Raw genomic sequence first — 27,968 nt, 5'->3', positions numbered from 1 at the left:
AGAAAATGCATTAGTTTCCTATTCTTTCAATTGCAGGTAGATCATCCGTTTTGAATCCAAAAAAAATCCATGTTAGCGCAGCACAAAATGGGTTAAATGTTACGTTGTTGCGGGTGGTATTATCACTCCAGAGTCCAGACTATAAAACGCGTATTTGAAGAAAGAACACAGAATCAGAACCTATATAAGAGCCCACAAGAAGCTGCGCCGTCACTCTTCGGCTGAAGAGAGAGCTGAAGAAAGAGCTGTCCACGGGGCCAGAAGATGATGATAATGATGCAGACTTCTGTCCTATCTTGCGTCTTTACGCTGCAATGCCTCCGAAGCATGCATTGTTCGCCAGTGCCCGAAGCAATCAGGTACAAAGCGATGCCGGTGAGTGCAGAATACTTTAGTTGTATTACTTTTTCTTTGTTTGATAATATCTTTCAGCAGACACAAATATCTTGATAGTGCAATTACTGGAAGTTTCATCGGTGTTGCAAGTCACTGCCAATTATTATTAGTGCATTCCCAATTCACCTGCTGTTTCAAATCATGCACACATGAGAGTGCAGAAAAGTTCTTAGTTGTGAATCCCAGTTTTCCAGGCTTTTTCGAATGTTCAGTGTGCTATACCCACACTACAGTGTGCTTTATTACAGTTATGATTATGCTTCGCCCTGGTTGACCGACACCAACCTGCTAAATGTTTCAAACCCATCTGTCAAAACAAATAATCTTGTAGATTTTATGCTCAGTATTATTAGAAGGGCTCTATGTCAATACTTACACGGAACCCAAACCGGCTGCGCGCGTGCGCTATCGTGCATAAATGTATTTTGTCCCCCCACACCAAACGCGTTCACGACACGCAGGTTAAGATAGCAAAACAAACTCTAAACCAATGACATTAATTTGGAGACAGGTCAAAAAGCATTAAACATGTATGGCTAGTTAGCTTGCTCTTGCTAGCTAATTTGTCCTATTTAGCTAGCTTGCTGTTGCTAGCTAATTTGTCTTGGGATATAAACATTGAGTTGTTATTTTACCTGAACTGGAAAAAAAATGAAAACATTTTTTTTTAAAATCTGAACTGCACAAGGTCCTCTACTCCGACAATTAATCTACACATAAAACGGCCAACCGAATCGTTTAAAGTCATCTCTCCTCCTTCCAGGCTTTTTCATCTTTGAACTTATATGCTGATCACATCTAAACTTTCATAGTTTTACCACGACTACTGGCAAAACAGTTCGTCTTTCAATCACCCACGTGGGTATAACCAATGAGGAGATGGCACGCGGGTTCCTGCTTCTATAAACCAATGAGGAGATGGGAGAGGCAGGACTTTCAGCTCGATCTGCGTCAGAAATCGGAATGACTTCTATTTTGGCCCTTGGCATCGCAGACGCTCGTTGGCGCACGCGAGCAGTGTGGATGCAATAATTGAATAACATGGATTTCAAAATTTATTTCTGGTCAGCATGTTAGTGTTAAGATGATGAACCTGTGCAGTGGACAAAGTGTCATATCTTTCGAAGATGACCGATATGAAATGAGTATATTACAACATCATATTTTAAAGTGGCAATCAGCAGTTGCTACATCCATTTTTGGATTTATACAGTTGTGATATGTATCCATTGATTTTTTAAGAATATCATTTATAAATGATTTATGAGCTTAGATTAAGGTACCCGATCAAACCCTAAAATACTTGAATGTTTGTTAATAACAAAGTAAATTTAAACTAACACTATATAGCCTTAAAACATGGTTAAAACTATAATTTTGATGTCAAGGATGATCAGTCCTTGCATTCATAGCTCTGTCTATGAATTTGAGAGTGGTTACATGTTTCCAGCCCGTCCCTCAGCTTTTTACTGAAACAGGGCTGGGAGAAGCTTTATTATTGTTTCAATTGCTGATTTGCCCTTTAAACACTGGCTCATTAATCCTAAACAAAAATATTTATCTGTCAAACACATAACCCTCCCAGGATGGGACTAAGTCTAAGCAATGTGGCATTTAGAAACTTCACAGGGCCACTGCCACAACATCAACACTGACATCTAAAAGGCTTTTATTTTCAACCTTCATACAATGTTAATTGATCTGATATGTAACATTTGTGCTACCATGGCACAACTGAAAGTCCTGCAGGGTATGGGCGTGTGGTAAATAGAGAAGGTAATTGAGTTCTTGTCTCCGCAGGGCAGGAAACGATAATAACTGGTCTGTAAAGACATTTTGTCAACAACTCTGTGAATGAGAGGATAAAGAGGGAAGCTCCACATTGCCATTGGGGGTGTTTTATTGTCCAAATTGATGTTTTAGATTATGTATTGCTGATAACTTGTAATATTAGCCTACTGCCTCAATGACAGAGATTATCGGCTTCTTGATGAAAACTGGAAAAAATGCAAACTCATTCATTTGAGAATGTCTGAGGTAGCCTACTGTAAACCAACTGTATGAAGGACCAAGTATGACAAACGTCCCCTCAATGTCATGGAGGAAAAGTTGTTAGTTTAGTTTCTACTCTCTTCCTTTACCGAAATTACTTGCAGCTGCGATGGCAACACATGCAAATAATAATTAATTGTTATGTCTAGTTGTTAACTGAACTGGAAAGCATAATTTGTAGTTTTGTCAATTTGTTTCCCATTGTTGACAAAAGAGTTGGTGATTATACAAGCAGGAACAAGTTTCTCTGTATCTGGGTCAGCAAACACAGAGCCTGTTTGCTCTCACAGGGAAAATGAAGGGAAAATAATACGATGGGCTCAATGTTTGGATATCCCTTTGTGAATAAAAGCCATGTCCCTTGGTTTTTCTTCCTGTTTTGCTCCATTAGTTCTGTCCTCTGGCCAAACTGACTGCCAGACATCCATGAGACTGGAAGTGACATCAGAGATTACTAGCCTCAGTTTCCATAGCATTCACCTATTGAATTAAGTCACAGCAGGGCACAAAACCCAGTTAATGTGTGATCAGGTCATGCAAGGTGAGGGTGGCATTATCCCCCTGATTCTCTGCTTGGCAGATAGAGAATCTTGAAGCCTGAGGTCTCAGGGGAGGTAGTTTTTTTGCCAGGAAAGATAAAAGAGCACAGTAAGAACCCAGGAGATTTGCAACCGATTTTCTATTGCCTGGTGTTACTGATTGTGGCTGATGTATTGGATTAAGGAGGATAAGGAGGCAGATACCAAGGCATGTGTTGATAGTGGTGCATCTATCTTTCACCTCATCAGTTGAATCTTCTATCCTGTTATAGTGAAACAGTTTGTCTGTATTTACTCAGTAGTATACATACCCTCTCCAAATCAAGACCATATCCGATGCATTGTGTAAACATTACCAAGTTGCTTCGTTTGCAGACAATGTCCTCTAGTATTGTTCCTATATGAAAGGGGTTAAGTGTCCTCCTTTTTTACAAATTCTTACAAGAACTGACAATGTCCACATTTTATAATGTCTAGGCTTTAGGATACTTGTATACTTGTACAGACATGTTGAGTTGTGCTCTTTGAATACCACTCTGTCACTCCACTGCAGTGACTCACAGATCTTGTCATCACTGTAACCAGAAGCTAGATGTGTCCATACATGTAATGGATCCCCCTCCCAAAACACGTTGGTTCACAAACACAATGATAAAACATCCTGAGTCACCTAGAGCCCTCTTTTGGAGGGTGAACTACTTTGTAAATGGCATCTTGCATAGTCATCAGGACAGAAGATGATGGACTGACTGTGTCTCCCAGGGCTTAGCTGAGAAACACTGTGCCAGAGACTCCTATAAGGATATCCTCTGTCTGCTCTCAGATGATGTGGGAACACGCAAACCGGCAGCAGACAAGTCAATATTGTCTGGGGACCTCTGCTCCTCCAATAGCTCTACTACCCAGAGTGGTCATCTATGTAATGCTTCTGTGTGTAGCTGGTGAGATGAATCAGGCGCAGGACAGCAGATATGAGTAATGAAAGCAATTTTACTCAAATATATATATTTATACACGTCGTATAAATACAAGGCCACAAATACAGACCGCAATACAATAAACAATTACTCACAAACAAACATGGGGGAACAGAGGGTTAAATAATGAACAAGTAATTGGGGGATTGAAACCAGGTGTGTAAGACAATGACAAAACAAATGGAAAATGAAAAGTGGATTGGCGATGGCTAGAACAAGGAGAGGGATCGACTTCGGCGGAAGATGTGACAGTACCCCCCATTGACGCGCGGCTCCAGCAGTGCGCCGACACTGACCTCGGGGACGACCCGGAGGACAAGGCGCAGGGTGATCCGGATGGAGACGGTGGAACTCCCGCAGCAACGAAGGGTCCAAGACGTCCTCCACCGGCACTGGCGGTAGGAACCTCCCCCACCTCAGACTCCTAGAGTGGACCGGCCACCACAGGCCTGAGGAGAGACACATGGAACGAGGGATTAATACGGTAATCTGGGGGAAGCTGTAACCTGTAGCATACCTCGTTCAGTCTCCTCAGGACTTTGAATGGCCCCACAAACCACGGACCCAGCGTCCGGCAGGGCAGGTGGAGGGGCAGATTTTGGGTCGAGAGCCAGACCCGGTCCCCCGGTGCGAACACCGGGGCCTCACTGTGGTGGCGGTCGGCGCTTGCCTTCTGCCGCCTCACGGCCCGTTGCAGGTGCACATGGGTGGGCTCCCAGGTCTCCTCTGAGCGCTTAAACCATTCGTCCACTGCAGGGGCTTCGATCTGGCTCTGATGCCAAGGTGCCAGAACCGGCTGATACCCCAGTACGCACTGGAAGGGAGAGAGGTTAGTAGAGGAGTGGGGATGTGAGTTCGGGGCCATCTCTGCCCAAGGGATGAACGCCACCCACTCCCCCGGCTGGTCCTGGCAATATGACCGCAGAAACCTACCCACATCCTGGTTTACTCTCTCCACCTGCCCATTACTCTTGGGGTGAAAACCTGAGGTGAGGCTGACCGAGACCCCCAGACGTTACATGAACGCTCTCCAGAACCTGGACGTGAACTGATCAGAGACTATGTCCTCAGGCACCCCGTAGTGCCGGAAGACGTGAGTGAACAGGGCCTCCGCAGTCTGTAGTGCCGTAGGGAGACCGGGCAAAGGGAGGAGACGGCAGTTCTTAGAAAACCGATCCACAACGACCAAGATCGTGGTGTTGCCCTGCGAGGGAGGAAGATCCGTCAAGAAGCCCACCGACAGGTGCGACCACGGCCGTTGTTGAACGGGTAGGGGTTGTAACTTCCCTCTGGGCAGGTGCCTGGGAGCCTTGCACTGGGTGCCCACTGAGCAAGAGGAAACATAAACCCTCCCGTCCTTGGCCAAGGTGGACCACCAGTACTTCCCACTAAGGCAACGCACCGTCTGACCAATGCAAGGATGACCAGAGGAGGGTGACATGTGGGCCCAAGAGATCAAACGGTCGCGGACAGCAGACGGATCGTACAGGCGCCTAGCTGGACACTGTGGGGGAGTGGGCTCTGTGCGTAACGCCCGCTCGATATCCGCATCCAGCTCCCACACCACCGGTGCCACCAGGCAAGAGGCCGGAAGTATGGGAGTGTGATCCATGGACCGCTCCTCTGTGTCATACATCCGGGACAGTGCATCTGCCTTAGCATTCTGGGAACCTGGTCTGTAGGACAGAGCCCAACATGGCCCACCTTGCCTGGCGAGGATTCAGTCTCCTCACCGCCCGGATGTACTCCAGATTGCGGTGGTCAGTCCAGATGAGGAAAGGGTGTTTAGCCCCCTCAAGCCAATGTCTCCACGCCTTCAGAGCCTTGACAACAGCCAACAGCTCCCGGTCCCCCACATCATAGTTTCGCTCCGCCGGGCTGAGCTTCTTCGAAAAGAAAGCACAGGGGCGGAGCTTTGGTGGCGTGCCCGAGCGCTGAGAGAGCAAGGCTCCTATCTCAGCCTTGGATGCGTCCACCATCACTATGAACGCCAAAGAGGCATCAGGATGGGCCAGCACGGGAGCCGAGGTAAACAGAGCCTTCAGGTGACCAAAAGCCCTGTCCGCCTCAGCCGACCACTGCAGTCGTACCGGTCCCACCTTTAGCAGTGAGGTAATGGAAGCCACTACCTGACCAAAACCTTGGATCAACCTCCGGTAGTAGTTGGAAAACCCTAGAAACCGCTGCACTTCCTTTACCGTGGTGGGAGTCGGCCAATTACGCATGGCTGAAATGCGGTCACTCTCCATCTCCACCCCTGAAGTGGAAATGCGGTACCCTAGGAAGGAGACGGACTGTTGGAAGAACAGACATTTCTCATGCTCCAACAGTCGACCAAGCACCCTGCGCACCAGGGACACATGCTCTGCGCGTGTAGCGAAGTATATCAGAAAGTCGTCGATATATACACCACTACACCCTGCCCGTGCAGATCCCGGAAAATCTCGTCAACAAAGGCCTGGAAGACTGATGGAGCATTCATCAACATGTACGGCATGACGAGGTACTCATAGTGCCCTGAGGTGGTACTAAATGCCGTCTTCCACTCGGCCCCCTCCCGGATGCGCACCAGGTTGTAAGCGCCCCTGAGATCCAATTTTGTGAAGAAGCGCGCCCCGTGCATTGACTCGATCGCACTGGCTATGAGAGGCAGCGGGTAGCTGTACCTCACTGTGATCTGATTTATACCCCGATAGTCAATACATGGGCGCAGACCTCCATCCTTCTTCTTCACAAAAACAAAACTCGAGGAGGCAGGTGAAGTGGAGGGCCGAATGTATCCCTGCCCCAGGGATTCGGAGACATATGTTTCCATAGCCGCCATCTCCTCCTGTGACAGGGGATACACGTGACTCCTGGGAAGTGCTGCGTCTACCATGAGATTTATCGCACAATCCCCCCGTCGATGGGGTGGTTATTGAGTCGCCTTCTTCTTACAGAAGGCGAGAGCCAAATCTGCATATTGCGAGGGGATGCGCACGGTGGAGACCTGGTCTAGACTTTCCACCGTAGTCGCACCAATGGAAACTCCTACACACCTCCCTGAGCACTCTCGTGACCACCCCTTGAGAGCACTCTGTTGCCACAAAATAGTGGGGTCATGACAGGCCAACCAGGGTAGGCCCAGCACCACAGGAAACGCAGGAGAATCAATAAGGAAGGGACTGATTCTCTCCTTGTGACCCTCCTGCGTAACCATGCTTAGTGGAGCGGTGACCTCCCTAATCAGCCCTAACCCTAATGGTCGACTATCTAGGGCGTGCACAGGGAAGGGCATATCCACAGGAACAAGGGGGTCCCTAAACTATGAGCAAATGAACGGTCAATCAAATTCCCAGCGGCGCCTGAATCTATGAGTGCCTTATGCTGGGAATGCAGGGAAAACTCAGGAAATGTAATAAACACATACATGTGAGCAACAGGGGGCTCTGGGTGAGCCTGGTGCCGACTCACCTGGGGTGACATGATAGTGCCCTGCCTGCTGTCATGACTCCCTGAGGAACTTCCCCAGCAGTGTGCCCTCTGCAGTCACAGATGGTGCAGGAAATGGCCCCTTTTCCGGTCACCCTAAGCGCAGCACCTCCCAGCTCCATGGGTGTCGGAGCGGAGGTGCTGCGGGATGGAACTGACAGGCCCCGATCCGGATGTCCGCGGGCAGCCAGCAGGGTGTCCAGACAGATGGACAGATCCACCAGAAGGTCCAACGTGAGGGTGGTGTCTCGGCAGGCCAATTCCCGACGAACGTCCTCGCGCAGACTGCATCGATCAGGGCCCTGTCGTTCCATCCCGTGCTGGCAGCCAGGGTCCGGAAATCCTGCGCCCTCCTAGTCCTCTGCCTCAGGTGGAACAGACGTTCATCCACCGCTCGACCCTCAGGCGGGTGGTTGAAAATTGCCTGAAAGCGGCGGGTGAACTCTGTGTAATGGTCCAGGGCTTTGCTTGAGAGGCAGGAGACGAGGGAGGACACGCTCTCAGGTCCCGAAGGAGCCGGGTGGACAGCCGCCGGGTAGAGCTCCAGCTGGAGTAGGAACCCCTGGCATCCGGCAGCCTTCCCATCATACTCCCTCGGGAGCTCAAGCGGATTCCCGCTGGGACTGGGTGAAGGAGGGGTGGACAGTGGGGCCGGTTGTAGTGGGGCTGGTGAAAGCGCTGGATGACCTCCTGCTCTCTCCCAATGATCCATCATCTGTAACACGCGATCCATGGCGGTGTTCAGACATTGCAACATGGTCCTCTACCTCCACAGGGAGGGCGACTACTCCTGCTGAATCTATTTGAAGGTGAGTAATTCTGTAATTACGTCTGTGTGTAGCTGGTGAGATGAGTCAGGCGCAGGATAGCAGATATGAGTAATGAAAGCAATTTTACTCAAATATATCACAATACACGTCAGAAGACGACACCACTGAACACCACGTGTTGGGTATACACAACATATGCACTGTCACAATCTTTACAACGAGTGGACCAAGATGCAGCGTGGTATGGTTCCATCCTCGTCATTAGGTAGTGAAACTCAAAGAAAACAATAAATCGCAAAGCTACTATAGTGCTCACAGGCAACTATACATATTCAAGATCCCACAAAGCACAAAGGGGAAATGGCTGCCTAAATATGATCCCCAATCAGAGACAACGATAAACAGCTGCCTCTGATTGGGAACCATACCAGGCCAACATAGAAATCGAATTACCTAGATGACCCACCCTAGTCACACCCCGACCTAACCAACATAGAGAATAAAAAGCTCTCTATGGTCAGGGCGTGACATGCACAAATTTTAATATGTGTCCAGACTGTCTGCTCAGTGGACATACATGCAGAAGAGCATATGCAGTACATGCCATAAATGTAAACAAAGACAGGCAATTTGAGGACAGTCAAAGCTTTCATAAGTTCATGGTACAACCCCTGTGACACCATGGAAGTGAACTTTGGCCATTACCCTGTTGGCAATCTGAGGGGAGGAGCTGTGCTTTCTCTCACCTCAGGGGCTAGACTGATCCTTTTGACAGATGGGAGGGAGTTATTGTCAGCAACTTGTCAACAGCACTAATTTCTCTTCTCATTTCCCTTTTTGAAATATGTTGAGTGCACACTCCTCCTGCTTGTTAGCCATGCTTTACAATGCACTGTAGATAGCCCACACTCCCATTCTCATGCAGTTGGGTATACATCTTATTGCCAAACTAGATTAGAGTGCAAGCCCAAGATCCATATATTAGGGTTAAATTACAAAGTGAAATGCAGGCGGAATGACTGAGAGTTCTGCTGCCTAGTGTTTCTTCCTTGATTGGGGCACATAACTCAGGGTAAGGCCCTCTCGTTTTGAGGTCTGGAGCACATTCCACGAATCCTGCTGGGCATTGTTCCCATTATCCCACAACTCCACAACACTAAAGCCTCACAAAGCAGTAGGCTACCAGAGGGAGGACTGGCTTGACACAATGACAGAATGATTAGCACTTATGTCTGATTATCGTTCATCTAGAATACGCTACATTCTTAGAAAAATATTTGCTATCTAGAACCTTAAGGGGTTATTCGGCTGTCCCCATAGGACAGCAATCATCAACTAGATTCAGCCGCAGGATGATTTTTTCTGGAGCGGATGGTAGGAGGGCCTGAACATAATTAGAAATATTTTGTAGACTGCAAATTGACCGCAAGAAGCCCAAACAGATATAATGTTAGACTAAAACATAATAATTTCAAACCTTGCTTACATTTGTATACGGTCACATGTCTCTCTATTATGCATGGGAATTCTTAAATTAAAATCACTTGGAGCTGATTTCCTGTTGTTTTTACAGTCTTTTATGTCCAACAATAAAATTCCACAATTACTTTTTTTTTTACTTAGAAAACTTGTGGGGCCTAATAAAACCAGCCGGCCCGCAGGCTGCCAGTTGGGGAACCCTGCCATAGGAGAACTCTTTTGGGTTCCATGTACAATCCTTTCCACAGAGGGTTCTATTTGGAACCCAAAGGGGTTCTAACTGAAACCAAAAAGGGTTCTAACCTGGAACCAAAAAGGGTTCTCCTATGGGCGCAGCAGAAGAACCCTTTTGGAACCCTTTTTTCTAAGAGTGTAGAATACGCTACATCCTCGTGTTCTTAGTGCATTAAGAAATCCAATGTGTTTTACAGTAGCAGTGTCAGAGGAAATGTAAAGACATTTGTGATCATGAAGAGCACCCCAATGCTTCCTGAATTGCAAAGCTGTAAAAGGCCTTGAATTGTACAACTTCAAAAAGCCATGGAGACGCTGTGCCACTGACAGTATTTCTCCTCTCTGTAATTTATGCTTGAGGTAGGAGGTGATGAGCAAAGTCATTTCCTCTGGGTTCTGCAGGGGGGTATTTACTGTAATAGTTCTTATGTGTAATGATAACTGACAGTAAAGTAAGCTACAAGCCCACTCCAAGTCAACAAGGGAAACACTCTCTGACAGGCAATTTTTGTTTGTTTACTTATTTCCAGTTATTATATACCTCTCATACTCCCCCTCTCAGAGATACTAGCAATCATGTTAAAGGGAAACTTCACATTTTTTCAACTTCATATTCATAATCTTCAGCACCACCCCAATATCAATAAATGTGAAAATTGTGCTTTTCTATGTTTTGTAGTAAAATAGGTAGAGGAAGATAAGTGTTTCTAATGACATCATCTGTATGCATGTGAGTAGGCATTGCCTACTAATTGCCTACTAATTGTCTACTAATCTTTCTCTATCTATTTTACTACAAAACATAGGAATGCACCATTTTCACATATGTTGATGTTAGGGTGGTGCTGGAGATGATGAATGTGAAGTAGAATGTTTTTTTTTTACATTTCCCTTTAAGGCAATGTCAGTGCATGCATGGATTCCAAAAAAGTGCAATGCATTGGGATACATATTTGCACCAAATCTATTGTTTTCTAATGCGTTTTAATTAAAGTTGTTCATCCTTATAAGTGACACTTTTGTAAACATGTTATCTAATAAATGTTGCTCATGATCCTGCTGTTTCAAAGGGATGGCTCCAGAGGTTTGATCTCCATGACCTAAAGAAGAGAGGAAGAGTGGCCCATCCTCAGGGCACACTCAAAGACACAGCCTTGGCCATAGGAGACCCTGTAAAAGCAGCACTGGTAACTAACAACACTGAGGAGTCTAACCGTCCCCGGTGTGGCGTGCCTGACTACCCCACACTGAAGGATGTCATCTACAGGGGGAGACACAGGCAGAAACGCTTTGTCCTGTTTGGGGGGCGCTTGGAGAAAACTGACCTCACCTACAAGTAAGGATAATAATATTATTATCATTATAGCATAACCACACTCGTGTACAGCTTGAGATGGACTTGGTCCCAACAAAGGAAATAGTATTTGTATCCTGTTTTGGTGCATATTTGCCTGTGTTGGTGGGAAAGGTACTGTATGTTCAGAATCCAGTGTTACTCTATCCATCATTAGTCTCCTTTTTTGGTCATAAAGTAGCTTTTATGGTATTACTTTTCCTCCTTCTGAGACTCACTGTATGGATTGTCTGGGCTGGGCTATCTGTCGACTGGCTGCTGCCTATCTGTGTCTACCCTGGTTCCTCTCATTGTGGCTGTTCTTTATCAAAATGCAATGGAATTTAAGAAGCCGTTCAGAGAGAGGAGAGGGGAAGCCATGATGGGCTAATGAGACTTTACAGATGAAGTAAACTGGAAGGAACAGGACTATGATACACTGTTATTTTACAGAGCCTGAGGGTCTATGTAACAGCACACCTATCTGTTGATTTGATGGTTAGATATCAAATGAGAGGGAGGTTCTAGGTATGCAACAAGGCTGGTAGTCTCTGGAGTGTTTTTACAGGCTACAGACTATGGTGTGTGCATGTGTGCGTGGAGTTTACGTCCTCTGATTTATATCTGTTTATATCTATACATCTTTCTTCCTCAGAGTGGTTCGTTTCCCCTGGCAGATGAGCGAAGACAAAGTGCGGGGTGTCCTCCTGGAAGCCCTGAGAGTGTGGAGTGAGGTCACACCCCTCACATTCACTGAGGTCAGCAGTGGAAAGGCTGACATTGTCATTGACTTCACTAGGTACGCATGTGTGTACATTATGTGTATTCAAATGTCCGATTTTAAGTTACTGCTCAGCCAGTGCTTTCCTGATATGGATCTCTACTGTAGTTACTGGCATGGAAATAACCTGCCCTGATATGGATCTCTACTGTAGTTACTGGCATGGCGATAACCTGCCCTGATATGGATCTCTACTGTAGTTACTGGCATGGAGATAACCTGCCCTTTGACGGCCCTGGGGGCATTCTAGCCCATGCCTTCTTCCCCAAGACCCACAGGGAGGGCGACATCCATTTTGACTATGATGAGGCGTGGTCCCTTGGCAACTACATGGGTGAGTGTTTTCTTGGCAGGGAACATGCAGGAAATATGGAGAGTTGATTTACATAGAGCTCTATGTAAAATGAGTAAAGTCAGGAGGTATTTCTACAGTTATAGTGTATTATCTCTGGAGGTGTGACCCTCGCCTTGACTCTACTGCAGGCACAGACCTCCTCCAAGTGGCTGCTCATGAGTTCGGGCATGTTCTTGGCCTGCAGCACTCCCAGGAACCGGGCGCAGTGATGTCCCCCTATTACAGCTTCTCCTATCCCCTGGAGCTGAGCGAGGATGACAAGCTGGGGATCCAATACCTGTATGGCCCTCGTCCACATGTCCAGCCCCCATCTCCACCCCAACCACTGCCACAAATCACTACAGATACCAATGAGATCATTAGTAGTATTGTGAGTGTTAATCTCGCCATATTTTTCTTTGGAGGTGCTACACAGGCAGATAATCACAATATAAGACACACAATACAACTGAGATACTAGCCACACAAGAATAAATGTGATACGACAGTATGGAAATGCACTACACTCTTGGAAAAAAGGGTTTCAGAAGGATTCTTCGGCTCTCCCCAGAGGAGAACCCTTTTTGGTTCCAGGTATAACTCTTTTGGGTTCCATGTAGAACCCGCTGTGGAAAGGATTCTATATGGAAACCAAACGGGTTCTACCTGGAAATAAAAACGGTTCTTCAAAGGGTTATCCTATGGGGACAGCTGAACAACCCTTATTGGTTCTAGATAGCACAGTTTCTTCTAAGAGTCTAGTGGTCCTCTTTCTGTCTCCAGCCTGACGCCTGCCAGACAGACTTCGATGCTGTGTCTATGATTCGCGGAGAGCTGTTTTTCTTTAAGTCACGCTATGTGTGGCGCATTCGGGAGGGGCGGCTGGAGGCAGGCTACCCCGCGCTGGCATCCCGCCATTGGAGGGGGATTCCAGAGAGCATTGATGCAGCCTTTGAAGACCAATCAGGGAATATCTGGTTCTTTCAAGGTGGGTGACATAGATATTGTGCTGTGGTTAGTTATATTTTATAAGTGTAGGATTAGGTAAGCCCCAAGTTGAAAACTAACAGGTTAACATACATGTAGGCAGACAAGCAGGAAAACAACTGCATTATAGCTTTATGAACTTTTTGGTTAGCCAGAAAAGTGTTATTCTGCAACTTTAAGTAGGGCATGTCAAGAGTGACAAGAGTGTTGAATAGGCAAGAGTTGTGGAAACTATGAAAACATAGCCCAGATCCCACAGCAGGGGCATCTACTGTATCTCTCTCTCTCTCTCTCCTCTCTCTCTTCTCTCTCTCTCTCTCTTCTCTCTCTCTCGCGCTATTGCAGGTCAAAGCTACTGGGTGTTTGATGCAGAGAGACAGATCACAGGGCCAGACTCTGTGCAGAGCCTCGGCCTGTCAGTCTCCCACATCCAGGCAGCTCTGCGCTGGGGCCAGGACAACAACTACAACACCTACTTATTCAAGTCAGGCAGCTACTGGAGGTTTAGCCCCAAGGAGAACCGTGTCGACTCTATCTACCCTCGCAACATGCAGGACTGGCGCGGCATCCCCAGTGATGTCGACGCAGCCTTCAAGGACCAATATGGTAATATTATGAACGAATCACCTAATCACCTCAATTTGGGAGTGAGTCTGACATTGAAAAGTTAGATCATAGGATAATTATTTAATTGTATTGATGAATAGATTTTTTCCCCCATTGACAGGCTATGCCCACTTTATCAGAGGGAGGCAGTACTGGAAGTTTGATCCTGTGGAGATGAATTCACTACAGGGGTATCCTCGCTATTTTCACATGGACTTCTTTGGTTGCAGAAATGTATGAGTATCATCAGGTGATAATGCTCTCAATATCAAATTCAAGTCCAAGTCAAGTTCAACCATGCTCTTGTCCTTATGGTCCTTTCAAATACAACATTATAATCTTGTGCATTTTGGGGAACAAGACCATTTTGCGTAACAAGACCAGAGACAAATTATTTAGGTGAAGACTTTATTACTTCACTTGAGTGATTTCCACAAAATGTTTGCTATTCCTCAAATATGTTTTTGTTTACTCATTATCTTAACACTGAATGGACTAGATCCTTTTTTCTTCTCAGGAAAACACAAATTCAAATGTTTCCTCAGAGTTTGGACTTCATGTGCAGCTATATAGTTGTATTTATTTTTTGCTGGGTTGGGTTTTACTCTCTGGTGCTATCTAGAACCTTAAAGGGTTCTTCGGCTGTCCCCATAGGAGAACCCTTTGAAGGACACTTGTTGGTTCCAGGTAGAACCCTTTTGGTTCCAAGTAGAACCATTTTGGATTCAATGTAGAACCCTTTGCAAGAGTGTACGGTCAGAAGAGGCGTTGGTAAAGACCGTGGGCTGAGAAGACAGTGCCATCTGCAGGAGGTTAGTAACTGTATCGTGATGTCTAATTTACTCACGAGATGTTGCAGTTTGTTTTCTTCTTAAAGGGAAATATGTTTAAGGCACTGCAATTTTCTATGAAGTCTTTTTTTTCTTTTTACTAATTAAGGTGCTAAATCTGGAAATCACTGACAATCAGGGACACTTTTTGTCCTCTAAAGTTATGAACACTTACTCACAGTCTTACTTGTAACACGGTCACATTTATGTTCATTCTAAGATAGCTGTACTTAATTCAATAATGGTCCATCCATGGTGCTCTCAGTCAGTCCAAAGGGATGGAATGTTCCATCCTTGGTGCTGCATGATGTGAATCTAAGCCATGATGATAACTTGGTAAGGGCCATTCATTGCATTTTGTAAGTGCAGGGCACTGATATGTTTGTTCTTCTTAGCCAGGATGCAGCCTGAGATCCTCTGGTAGGGCACTATTGACCATTCCAAAATCTGGTGTAGGTTGAAAACGAAAGGAGACTGGGCGTTTTCCATTAGGGCCCCTAGCCTTTGAAATGGTCTGCCAGAGGAGACCAGGCTGCAGATTCAGTGGCTCTTTTTAAATCCCTGCTGAAGACACACTTTTATAAAGATGCTTTTAATGTACGATTGAAATGATTTTAATTAGCTATTCTTTCTTTGTTTCTTTGTTAGTACTTTTATTTTATGATGTGAAGCACTTTGTTACCTGTATTGAAAAGCGCTGTACAAATAAAGTTATTATTAGTATTAGTATTATTATATCTGCTTTACTGTAAAATATGTATTTGTGATATTTTTGTCATTGTTTGACAGCCAATAGCCACAGCCTGGCAGATCTCTTCTAAAGTTTTGGGTGTTGACTATAGAGCTCAGAATCATTTCAAGACATAATTGTCCTTTAATTAAAATAGCCATCATCTGTTCTGATTACATATCTTTATGTTTTAACATGTTTTTCTACTCAAATGCCACATTTACTATGCAAATATAAAAATATTAATCATGTACTGTGTTTTGGTACAAATAAAATATTTAAGATTGAGTACATTGTCCATTTTTGTGAATCAGATAAATAAATAGATGGATAGATATCTAGTCTGATTGGCTAATATAAGTAGGGGCGTGCCATGACTATTATAATGTCGCTTTCGTGTAGCTCTGTTAAAGGTGCATCGCTGTTGCACCCGGACCTAATGGATCAACAAATGTATTAAGCGTCATAGGCAAAAACGAGTTTATTCTGACCATGGCTCACAGCTTCACTCAAGAATATTTCCAGATTCCTTCTGTTACCAGAGCGTACACTACAGCTTGCGTTTTGACTACAGCAGCGGTGGTAAGCGTCTGACATCTATTTTTCAGCAGGCTTGCAGTAAACAGCTCGCCGACTGTGCACTGGTTGTTTTGGCGTGTTTAGTTAGAGAAATAATATATACATACTCAAAGATGAGAGAACACATTTTCACTATACGTTATTTAAAGGTATACCATATTGAAACAGTGTAACTGTTTCTGATGATTAATTCATACATTCAATGTATTATCTTTCTTTGGGGTTATAGCAATTGGAGGTAATCACCCCATTTCAGCTTTATTTCAACCCAGACCTTATCATTAGAAAATACCAGGTAAGAGAACCTCTATTAATAAACACAATGTATACCTCATACTTAATGGGATAGTAAACACAAATTACGACGTTATACGTTCGGTTTCCTTACCCTCTAAGCAGTCTCCACTCTTAGAAAAAAAGGAGCTATCTAGAATTTAAAAGGGTTCTTCGGCTGTCCACATATGATAGCCCTTTTGAAGAACCCTTTTAGTTCCAGTTAGAATCTTTCTGGGGTCCATGTATAAATCCCTTTCCACAGAGGGTTCTACCTGGAACCAAAAGGGTTATCCTATGGGGACAGCCTAATAACCCTTTTGGGACCCCTTTTTCTAAGAGTGCATGGACAAGGTATGACAGCAATCTGTGTTTTGGATTAGTTTCCCTGTCATAACTTATCCATAGACTACTTACAGGATAAGGAAACCAATGTGAACTTTTGGAATTTGGGTGAACTATCCATTTAATATTACTTGCGTTTTCCCTCTCTGTTTTGCAGATATGGCGGCTGATCACCAACTTCCTCTTTTTCGGCTCACTTGGATTCAGTTTTTTGTTCAACATCATCTTTCTGTATCTTTTGTCTGGACATCTTAAAATAAATACTATTAATCTAAAACTCCATTTAGTTTTTACAAAAGATGTTAGAAAAAAACACTGTCATCCTGAAGTCAAAACAAATGGAATGTTCCTAATTAATTTGTGAACCCCTCTATCCCTCTATGTCTATTGTTTTTGAGTTATTGCAGTTCCTTTCCTTTACCAGACAAACAGGTATCGTTATTGTCGTATGCTGGAGGAAGGGTCTTTCCGGGGCCGCACTGCAGATTTCGTATATATGTTCCTGTTTGGGGGTGTCCTCATGACTGTATCCTTTACATTAGAACTGACACAATGTACCCAATGCGCCGCGGTATTCAAGTAAAAAATGGCATCCAGCAGTTCCCTGTTCTGTCACAGCTGTAGCCATACTGTGCATTCCTGAAGAATAATATATTGTAGTCTCCAGTTAATAACCTCCTTCTATTGTGTAATGTTCTAGGTCAAATTGTATTAGTATGTTTTTGTATTGTGATAGGCAGCAATACATTTTATGGGTTGCCATGTGTTTTGAGCAAAGCGAAATTACATGTATAATCTCAGGTTGGCATATTAAAGGTGTAGCTAATGTTTCTACTGGTGTCTTTAACTTGAAGGTCTACACAGCTGTTTGGCCTCTTTGCCAACCTATTCTTCCTGGGCCAGGCATTCACCATCATGCTGGTGTATGTGTGGAGTAGAAGGAATCCTTACATACGCATGAACTTCTTCGGCCTTCTGAACTTCCAGGCACCGTTTCTGCCCTGGGTGCTAATGGGATTCTCATTGCTGCTTGGCAATTCCATTGTCGTTGACCTTCTAGGTACAGTATGTTATGTGTCTCACACATACCCTGAGATAGCAGTGAGGAACAATATGGGTAGACAATATAAACACTGTAGACGACAGTCAATGCGGGGGAACCTACTTTAACCAAGCTGTCAGTCGTCTACAGTGTTTATCTCTTGTATCTACAGAGCATAGGCTCAAATGTGTCCAGACAAACAATAAGGATGTGTCCCCCTTGACATTGTGTTACAGTTCCTGTATGTTTAACAATGTCAGTCATTGCCAGGCCTATTTATTTGTGAAGTCATGTCACTGTAAATGCTACTAGTTTGCTCCTCCACCTCAGGAATCGGAGTAGGACACATCTACTACTTTCTGGAAGATGTGTTTCCAAACCAGCCTGGAGGCAGGAAGCTGCTGATGACACCAGAACTTCTGTGAGTATCAATATCAGTGGTGTTGACTAGTGACTCTACCCTTTTCTCAAGTTAAATTTGGGCTCTGGGCCCTCAAAGTATCCCTCAGTGTCTGATGTTTCAAAGCAATGTCAGTTGATGCACATTGCACACTTGTTTGTTGTTGCAGTCGAACCATGTTTGACACCCAAGAGGAAGACCCCAGCTACTTCCCACTCCCTGAGGAGCAGGCTGGAGAGTTTTGGCAGGACCAAGGTGGAGACGGAGGGGAGCCCAATGACCAGGGGCAGTAGCATGGGGACCATCTAACCCCATATAAACCCAAGATGTACTCCCAGCCCCACTGAAGAAACCAGGAGCCATCCAGCTGTGGATAGAGGGTTTACTCCTCAGAGGGATGTGGATGAAGAGCGCAGCAACGTACCATCTGTACAGTTCAGTGTGTCCACTGGGAGCCACCGTAGTGAGTTTGTTGCAGACTTCTTTCACCGAGTGTTATAACTAGAAATGTCAAATGCAATCAGAGGCCAATGAGCATTGCAACCTTTCCATCACCACATGCATTTCTGGCTGTGGTACTAATGGCAAGCAACCATTTGCCATTTCAAACAGAATCACACCTTTTAAATACAGGTGCAAACAAAATTATTGCCTCGTCTTTGTTATTGACCTGCTGCTCGACTCATTCATAAATCTGCCGACTATCTGGAATCCTGTTACCGAGGGAACCTGCACCGTCTGCACTTTCCAACTATTGCCTTTGTGGGTGAAGCACTGCTGCCAAATAGAAATGGCTTAGCACACCACCAACAACTGGGTTGTGCCGGGTGTTGTAAGCATGAACAAAGCATGCAAAAGAGCCCAACAACTATAATAAGGCGGCAAACTTATTTTTACTTCCTAAATTAGTTTAATAACCTTTCATTTGGTTGTTTGGTCACTATAATATAATTTACAAAGACATAACACTTATCAAAAGCAATCAAGATCATTTCACTTTTATTTTTGTAAGAATTATTCAAATGTACAAAAAGACAACAAATATAACATAACAGAATATATTGTCTGAGTTTTCCTGTGTTTTTTCACTCCTCTGTGGGTGGGTAGAAGAGTCAGTCGTCAAAGTGGGAACAGGTTCACCACACAGGGGAAGGGGAGGGAGCACATTGTAGGGTGTGTTTGTGGTGGAGCTTTGCTCAAATAAACACATGGAGGGGTGGAGGGGACGTAGGCTGTGTAGAGAGCGGTGAAGAGGAGGACCTGCTCTGGTAAACAGGCTGAAGCAATGCCTGTGTTAATGCTGTTAGCATAGCAAGTCCCAACACTCTCGTACTTCATCAAATGGCCTACTGTCGGTCTTGTTGAAGGAGCAAGACATTCCGCTTGCATCAACTACCATGTGTTTGCCAGTCGTCTCATGCGCCTGCAATGTAAATGTACACGGAGAGTCAATATCAGTAACGGCACAAACACATTTTATTGAATGAACAGAAGCTAGGTGGATAGTTCCATTTACCAAACTTTGCATTTAGACAGGCAGCCCAAATCTGATCTTTTGCTCACTAATTGGTCAATGACAAGAAGCTGCCGCATGGGGAAAATTGTTCTCGTTTCAGCTTGTTCTTGATACCATGTCTTGTTTTGACTGGATGTCTATGCTAATATGGCTCAAATTTGCTAGCGAGCTAACCAACAACTGTAATGATGTATTAGAGACAAGTGCTCATTATTGAAAATATTAATTTACAAATATTGGAAATAAAATATAGTTTACATGTCAACAATCTAAGCCCACCCCGTCTGTTTTGCCAGTCGCACAGGCGTCGGTTTTGTTGCTAAACAACCAATCCGTCTATAGATCATGAAGTATATTTTTAGGACAGTAGTCCAACGCAGCACCACCCACCGAGTGTTTCTATCCTGGTCCCTGATCTTCTTCTCCATCTCTGCATCTGTCAGTGTCTCCAGCAGTGGGCACCACTGGTCAGCTTCACCTGTGTTCCGGATGGCTATCTCTACCGTGGGCAGCGGGTTCTCACTGCACGGAGACAAAGAGCCACAACAAATGACTTGCACCACCATGAGACACAGCCAAACAGGAAAATAGCATGTTGCTGAAAGGGATATTTTAGGATAGGAGCCCAACAGAAGCAGAGGTCAGTGTTACTGTCTGGGGAGTTACTTTTCACCCAATTCATACATTGCTTCACAAACAGACTCTACAAAGTCAAGAACATCTATTACATTTCACCCAAATACAAAAACTATTGGAGATCAGTCCTCTTACCAGCTCCACTGAGTATTTGCTATACATACAGTACTCATTCAAGGGGTTTTCTTTATTTTTTAAACTATTTTCTACATTGTAAAATAATGGTGAAGACATCAACTATGAAATAACACATATGGAATCATGTAGTAACTCAAAAAAGTGTTAAAGATAGAATATATTTTGATATGTTTAAGATTCTTCAAAGTAGCCACCCTTTGCCTTGACAGCTTTGCACACTCTTGGCATTCTCTCAACCAGCTTCATGATGAATGCTTTTCCAACAATCTTGAAGGAGTGCCCACATATGCTGAGCACTTGTTGGCTGGTTTTCCTTCACTCAGCGGTCCAACTCATCCCAAATCATCTCAATTTGGTTGAGGTCGGGTGATAGTGGAGGCCAGGTCATCTGATGCAGCACTCCATCACTCTCCTTCTTGGTCAAATAGCCCTTACACAGCCTAGAGGTGTGTTTTGGGTCATTGTCCTGTTGAAAAACAAAATGATAGTCCCACTAAGCCCAAACCAGATGGGATGGTGTTTGCTGCAGAATGCTATGATAGCCATGCTGGATAAGTGTGCCTTGAATTCTAAATAAATCACTGACAGTGTCACCAGCAAAGCACCCCCACACCATCACACCTCCATGCTTCAAGGAGGGACCTACACATGCAGAGATCATCCGCTCACCTACTCTGCGTCTCACAAAGTCACGGTGGTTGGAACTAAAACTCTCAAATTTGGACTCATCAGACCAAAGGACAGATTTCCACCGATCTAATGTCCTTTGCTCGTGTTTCTTGGCCCAAGCAAGTCTCTTCTTACTGATGTCCTTTAGTATTGGTTTCTTTGCAGCAATTCGACCATGAAGGCCTGACTCACACCGTCTCCTCTGAACAGTTGATGTTCAGATGTGTCTGTTACTTGAACTCTGAAGCATTTATTTGGGCTTTAATCTGAGGTGCAGTTATTCTATTGAACATCTCCTCTGCAGCAAAGGTAACTCTGGGTCTTCCTCTCCTGTGGCAGTCCTCAGAGCCAGTTTCATCATAGTGCTTGATGGTTTTTGCGATTGCACTTGAAGAAACTTTCAAATGTCTTGAAATTTTCCATATTGACTGACCTTCATGTCTTAATGATGGACTGTCATTTCTCTTTGCTTATTTGAGTTGTTCTTGCCATAATATTATGGACTTGGTCTTTTACCAAATAGGGCTATGTTCTGTATACCACCCCTACCTTGGGTGGCTACATTGAAGAAACAAATATAAAATATTTAGATTTATTTAACACTTTTTTTGGTTACTACATTATTCCATGTTATTTCATAGTTTTAATGCCTTCACTATTATTATACAATGTGGAAAATAGTAAAAATAAAGAAAAACCCTTGAATGAGTAGGTGTGTTCAAACTAATGACTGGTACTGTATGTTAGAGACCCGTTCCGTATAGACCCGGTTGGATCCAAACCCGGTCCGATCCCAGCGAGGGAAGCAGCATAAAAGCCCATTTTTAAGCTACTTCATCATCCGGAGCTGAGCAATTAGATACCTCCTAACTTATTTTGCCACACACGGAGGCTCTATGACTGTAGTGCCACTTTGATGACTTATGATTGGCGGACAAAACAAGCTACACGCCACTCGTGAAAAGCAAGAGCAACCACATATATATATAATTCTCTCTTTCTTTACTGCAGCAGCTGCGTTCAGGTCGGTATGATTGTCACGGGTCTCAGGTATGTGTAATTATATCAGATTGGACCCAGACCTGTGAGAAAATGTAGAATTCGGGTCCCGGATCGGGTCTTGGGTGTGAAGACCAATCTGTATATATTACCTGAAAGCGTATGTCCTCTGGTGCCAACTAAGTTGTCCTCGGATGCTGTAAGCAATGGTGGTGACAAACTCTCCCCCTAGGCCCAGCTCCGAGCACAGTTTCAGGGCAAACTTCTCTGGGGAGTTCTCCCTTTCTGACATATCCCACTCAAACTGGTCCACGAGCGAGATGTTTCCAACGTGGATGTTTAGCTTATGGTAAAGATAAGAAATCATGTTTTAACTAATCAGTTGAAGGTCCATTGTGTGATTTCAGATAGAAATGAGAGTTATAGATCTGCCATTCTCATTGAAAGCAAGTCTGATACGCGGCATCACCTTTGTGTGATATTTCTATGATTCCCCTCCGTAAGTTTTATATTAGCTTCTTTATACTTAAAAAAAATTTTTTTTTTTACATCGGGTTCAAACAGATAAATACAATATTTTTGGTTATTCAAAATATATTTCACAGCAGTTTAGATGGTACAATGATTTTCTACACTATACATTTATTGTGTAAAGCTAAAATCAGGTGAACGTTTGAATATTTTTGAAACCAGGAAATGGTGGTGCCATTTCTACAAATTGCACCTTTTAATTATCAGACACAGTCTAAGTTCTGTAACTCTGGTCTCACCACATTGTTGCACACACAGTAAGTTAACATAACAATCTTGGTTGTACCTTGACGATGACCCTCTGGTCAGTCTGTTCATCCAGGATGCTGTCTGTGGGATAGGACTCTATCTGCTGGCGGATGGCTGAGGCGATGGCTGGGACAAAGGCCAAGGGGTTCAGGTCCAGGTCGTCACACAGGATCTCCGCAAACATTTCAGGAGTCATGAGCTTCTCTGAGGAACAACAGCATGTATGACATGAGAACTTGAACTAGGACTGAGAAGAAAAGGTGGTTGGGCAGAAGATGACAAGAATGTTGTCATGTTTAAATAATTTTGTTCTAGAAAACTAAAGAGATATAAAGGGATTCAAATACCATTGTTATGGACACCAGTTTTAGACAGAGCTACAATGCAATCCTACCGTTCATATTCCAGGTGAAAGCATCCCTAAGCTTCTGCCCCTCTATCTCCATGTCCAGTCGGATTGGAACCAGAACCTCAGACTGGGTGGCATTCTCATGGATCACTGCAGGATCATGATCATCAAAACTGTGCATGGGAGAGAGAACAGTAACACATTTTTGTAACACACAAGTCACACATTTGAAAAATGGTTTCAAACAGTTTTGTTTACATTATGATCGACTATGATAGGCCTTTACATCAGAGTTCATCTGTTCTGACAGCGGTTTAGGTTTTAATCAGGCTCACCAGAGCGGGAAGGTCCTCTTCTTGTCTCGGCCTAAGCGGCTGCGGTTGATAGTGGTGGAGCAGGGGACAGCATCCAGGTGATGAGAGCTGTTGGGTAGCGTGGGGACCCACTGACTATTCCGCTTACCCTTCTGCTCCCTGTTTTCAAGACCAGACACAGTGACACATGAAGACAATATATGAAACAAGATTTATTGACTACAATACCTAGACCATCAAGGACCAGGCAAAACATTTATGAGAGAATGCTGATGACAATACCTGAGGTAAGCTGGGGGCTCTGTGCTGATGGAGATAGCTTTGTACTTCTCATCGTTTCCTTCGAAGATCTCCTCTACCTCTGATGCCTTCAGAAGGGTCACACTGGTAGCTAAGGTTGTGTAACCATGATCTGATAGAAGTGAAGAAAATGTTTAACAATTAACCACATTACAAGAGTATGCCTTCGTTATCCCATGTTATCGTTTCATGGTAATTAACTAACTAGCTAAGTTACTAACCGTGTGATGATTCCACTATTTTCTTCCGCTCCTCCACTGATGCCAGTTTCCTCCATAGTGATGGATATCTCTTATACAAGGAACCTCTGAACATACGCAGGTAATTTCCTACCTAAAATCAAAAACGGCAAATTGAGAAAACGTAAGGGCTTACTGGCTATAGCTAACTTACGAGGGTAGCATCTGTTACTGTTATCGACAAGCTAGCTACTGTTAGCTGCTATCTCTCGCCTCGGCTAGTTGCTAATGTTCCCTCCGGTAATTATCAAGCAAACGCACCAAAACGTCGTAACTAACGTTGGTTATACTATAGCTACATTACACTAAATGACTCATCTTAAAATATACTATAACCAAAGAAAATACTAACCTCTGACCCAATCATATAATAATCCCCATCTTCTTCAAGCTGAAATTTGACAGGTTTTTGTCCAAATGTCTTACTAAGCGCCATATTGGAAATGTAACAACAAAGATCAGCGCGGATGAGCATGCGCATTGTGTAAAAAACTAACTGGCGCTGTGAAATGACGTCAGTATAATGGCTTCCTTATTTAACTTCCTTTGCTCGTCTCCTTTCCTTCGTGGACAGTCTGAAGCACCAGAGAGGACATAAAGAATTCCGTAGTCCAGTACTGATAAAATACTGTAGCCTATTATGTTCATCATCTTAGATGCTTTCCTGTGAATATTATTATATTGCTTTAATTTATTGTGTAGGCTGTAAGTTAATACCATGGGGTTACTAGCTATCATATCTGCCAAGGAAGGAGCCATCTTCTCACCTCACTTGAACTAAGTTACACCAAAAACGTTAAATAAATTAGTACTTTTGTAAACTTAAGTGTTTATTTGTATTTACATGAATATATAATAATCTATAATTACACAAGAGAGGAAATAATATACAATGCATAACAAAATCTTTCTGTACAAACCAATAAATAATGCCAACAAAGGTCAACAAAGACATAAACAAAGACAATTCCATATAGTATGACATCTCAATATTCTGTTAATTCATTAGGAATAGAAAAACATGAGAGACAAGACACTGCAAACACATACAAAGGTTTTAACTCAGTTATAATGGTAAAGGCGACAGATAAGACAAAATAAATCTGCAGAGGACCAGTCATTCCAGGTCAAGCAAAGCAAGCTCCAGTAATTATGAATAACACCACAAAACAATCAGTCAAGTGGTAGTAAACACAGCCACTTATGTAAAGCATAAATTATACTGAACCCATTCTTTGAAAATAACCAAAGGACTGTTACTATTTAGGGAAGTGGTGCAGTTTCTCCAAGGGTAACCAGTAGTAACCACACTGCCACCTAAGCTTGAACAGTGTATCTGAGGTTCTTAGAATGTTGTTGTAGTGTTCCGAACATAACACTCAGAAATGGTAAACTCCCCTAGAAAATTCAAGTGATAGAGAAATGAAACAAACATTGTCTTTTGAGAGTGACAGACCCCTCATCTCTTTGGCACATATAGTGGTAAACCAGTTGCCACCTTTTCTCCATGCCCTGAACACATTTCTACCACTACATGGACCTCTATCTATTCTCTGTCAGGGTTGACTTTTCCTATTTAACTGTGTCATAATGGAGAGCGACAGAGAGAGAAGGGTCGTATTCCTCTGCTCAGACGCTGCTGATGCATGACAGATCTTACAACGCCTAGATGGGTATTTTGTGTCAGCAAACCAAATCATATGTTATAGCAATCTGGTTCCCGACTGCACAGCCGATGATGTGGCACACAACCATTGATTGATGCATGCAACGTCTGAGCAGAGGAACACGACCAATGTGTGCGTGTTCACAGTGTTCAGCATTGAAGGGAGCCAATCAGAGTGATCGGCAAAGACCCATTCACAGTGTAAGTAGCAAATTACAGTGACAAAGCACAGCAGAGACAACCAATCATTATGCTATGTATGTCCCAAAAGAACAGCCTCTTCTCCGCCCCTTCCTCGCCATGCATACAAGAGGTCTGGATAGTACCCATCACAGGGGAGTTTCCACCATATTGCTTTCCCCTACCTCTATGGTTCTATCATGGTCATCATGAAAGGACAGTTTTAAAAGGCCATTTAAAGGGGCTGGGACCAGCATGCAGCACTGAGCAATAAAGGCATGTAATGTCAGTGAAATGACAAACTACTTTTTGTCTGTACTTTCCATGACATAAAACAACCACTGGCATGCTTGTAAGGATCTCAGAGTTTGTGTCATTACTCTTCACTCTGTCTTTAAGATTGTAAGTAAGAAGAAGCTGGTGTGGGTTAGTGCACTGCTTTTTGTTGTGAGGCGAGGACTGTTACCTCCTCTTGCATACATGGAGCAGGCATTGGGCAGCCATAAGGAGAATCATTGGCAGTTACAGATTATACATGATACCACTAGCCCACTGTCAGTACTGGGATGTAAACCATTGTTTTCCATACAGAGATAGTCCAGTAGGGACGGGTGGTATGAAATGCTTTCATCGGAGCCCCTGAATCACTTAGTGATACTCAATACAATGCCGTCATCGGAGAGTCCCAACGTCATGCCTGTCCTCACCCCCAAAAAGTTTGTAAAAAAATAAGGTGAATTATTGATCTTTTATAAAATGTACATTTAGCAGCAGCATAGCAAAGTAAAGAATACCAAACAAATAGCCTAACTGTAATGGTAACATCATCAAACATAAAGGTCCATTGCAAAGTAATGCTGATATTATACTGTGTGGGTATTTTGTAAATATCTATCACTCCTCACTGTTTATCTATTTTTAGTTTTACACCAACCCTTCATAATCGTTGAAATGTTGAGCATATCGAGCCCCACTGCAATGTCATTCTTCCTTGTCCTGGTTGTAATTCAATAAAACAAGATGTAAGTCTCTTAACAGAGTGTCCACTCCTCACACCTTGTTTTCTCTGAAATGATCACACACCTTGACCCATATTCAATATGGCAGTATCTGCATTCAACTCTTCAAACTTACAATGGACCACCTTTCCATCTATTCACAGTACCCCACCAGGATAGCACATCGGGTCTCTTTGTCCAGGTCTCTCTTGAAAAAGTATTTTATCTCACCAGACTAACTTGGCTTAAAAAATCTGGTCACCATTGTTCTCTGTGCCTTCCTCTATGCTCCTCAGTACGACATTTACCAACACCACTCTAATCACCACACAGTTAGAGAGAGTTTATAACGTGGCCATATGTACGCTATACACTCTCTATAATATTCCCTTTGTAAACACCACTGACACAAACTTAGGCACGAAGGGTTAGGGACAGCACATTGTTAAGCTCCCCTTCATCAAGGCCTGAGCCAAGAAGACATCAGTCTGATACCGGTAATTGCTTTTCCTGCTTTGCTGCCTGCTTGTGATGCATGCAGACATGATTTGTTGTTGTTTTCCACTGGGCTCCGTCTCTAGTGTAGTTCTTAGATCCTTTAGCTTAGGTGGATTTAGAGGGCCTTAATCCATCAGACTGACAGAGAGCTGGGACACTCGTCCTCAGAAGATCCCTTTGGCGATTTTTAGGCCCTTCTGCTTCATGCGGGGCAGCGTGGAGCTGGCTACACTCTTGGCCCGGCCTTTCTTGGACAAGCCACGTTTCTTCAGCACAAAGTCATAGTTGGCGGTAGAGTTCATGGCGTAGAAAACGTTGGCATTGTTTGGGATCCGCAGCTCTATGGTGAGAGGAGAGGTATATATTGTTAGTAAAAACATTTGTTTTTCATTTGAGTAATGAATAAATTAGGACACTATACAAGATTAATGGATTAGAGTCAATCTGTTGTAAGAACAACACATTAATATACTATTAATGACAATCTATTTGAATGAAAATTAAATGTATATTTTTGGGGAAAATCAT

At 43.8% G+C, this 27,968-nt stretch overlaps 4 protein-coding genes across 7 annotated transcripts in view; 2 read left to right on the top strand and 2 right to left on the bottom strand.

Annotated features, from left to right (window-relative positions):
* Nucleotides 1-111: 111 nt before the first annotated feature.
* Nucleotides 112-15,808, top strand: LOC112248342 (stromelysin-3). Its single transcript, XM_024417283.2, has 8 exons — nt 112-375; nt 10,989-11,254; nt 11,907-12,050; nt 12,233-12,366; nt 12,516-12,757; nt 13,150-13,354; nt 13,699-13,959; nt 14,081-15,808. Exons 1-8 carry the CDS (start codon nt 265-267, stop codon nt 14,197-14,199), a joined length of 1,482 nt encoding a protein of 493 aa, XP_024273051.1. The 5' UTR covers nt 112-264; the 3' UTR covers nt 14,200-15,808.
* A 91-nt stretch (nt 15,809-15,899) lies between these two features.
* On the top strand, nt 15,900-19,224 carry derl3 (derlin 3). Its single transcript, XM_024417287.2, has 7 exons — nt 15,900-16,101; nt 16,328-16,393; nt 16,874-16,947; nt 17,149-17,242; nt 17,581-17,776; nt 18,089-18,179; nt 18,328-19,224. Exons 1-7 carry the CDS (start codon nt 16,012-16,014, stop codon nt 18,449-18,451), a joined length of 735 nt encoding a protein of 244 aa, XP_024273055.1. The 5' UTR covers nt 15,900-16,011; the 3' UTR covers nt 18,452-19,224.
* Nucleotides 19,141-24,599, bottom strand: LOC112248344 (SWI/SNF-related matrix-associated actin-dependent regulator of chromatin subfamily B member 1). Its single transcript, XM_024417286.2, has 9 exons — nt 24,451-24,599; nt 24,081-24,192; nt 23,842-23,971; nt 23,581-23,718; nt 23,291-23,418; nt 22,934-23,100; nt 22,269-22,459; nt 20,065-20,196; nt 19,141-19,581 (listed from the first exon to the last, which is right to left on the bottom strand). Exons 1-9 carry the CDS (start codon nt 24,577-24,579, stop codon nt 19,551-19,553), a joined length of 1,158 nt encoding a protein of 385 aa, XP_024273054.2. The 5' UTR covers nt 24,580-24,599; the 3' UTR covers nt 19,141-19,550.
* A 308-nt stretch (nt 24,600-24,907) lies between these two features.
* The window catches only part of LOC112248341 (ral guanine nucleotide dissociation stimulator), a 30,098-nt gene continuing 27,037 nt past the window's right edge, over nt 24,908-27,968 (bottom strand). For all 4 annotated transcript variants that reach the window (XM_024417282.2, XM_024417281.2, XM_024417280.2 and 1 more), the window contains exon 18: nt 24,908-27,780. In XM_024417282.2, the coding sequence (XP_024273050.1) occupies nt 27,605-27,780 (176 nt within the window). In that variant the 3' untranslated portion in view covers nt 24,908-27,604. The remainder of the gene's footprint in view (nt 27,781-27,968) is intronic.

This window comes from Oncorhynchus tshawytscha, linkage group LG04 (genome assembly GCF_018296145.1).
Source record: "Oncorhynchus tshawytscha isolate Ot180627B linkage group LG04, Otsh_v2.0, whole genome shotgun sequence".
Classification (NCBI taxonomy): domain Eukaryota; kingdom Metazoa; phylum Chordata; class Actinopteri; order Salmoniformes; family Salmonidae; genus Oncorhynchus; species Oncorhynchus tshawytscha.
The sequence above is the reverse complement of the archived record's forward strand: the minus strand, read 5'-3'. Positions and strand labels throughout refer to the sequence as shown.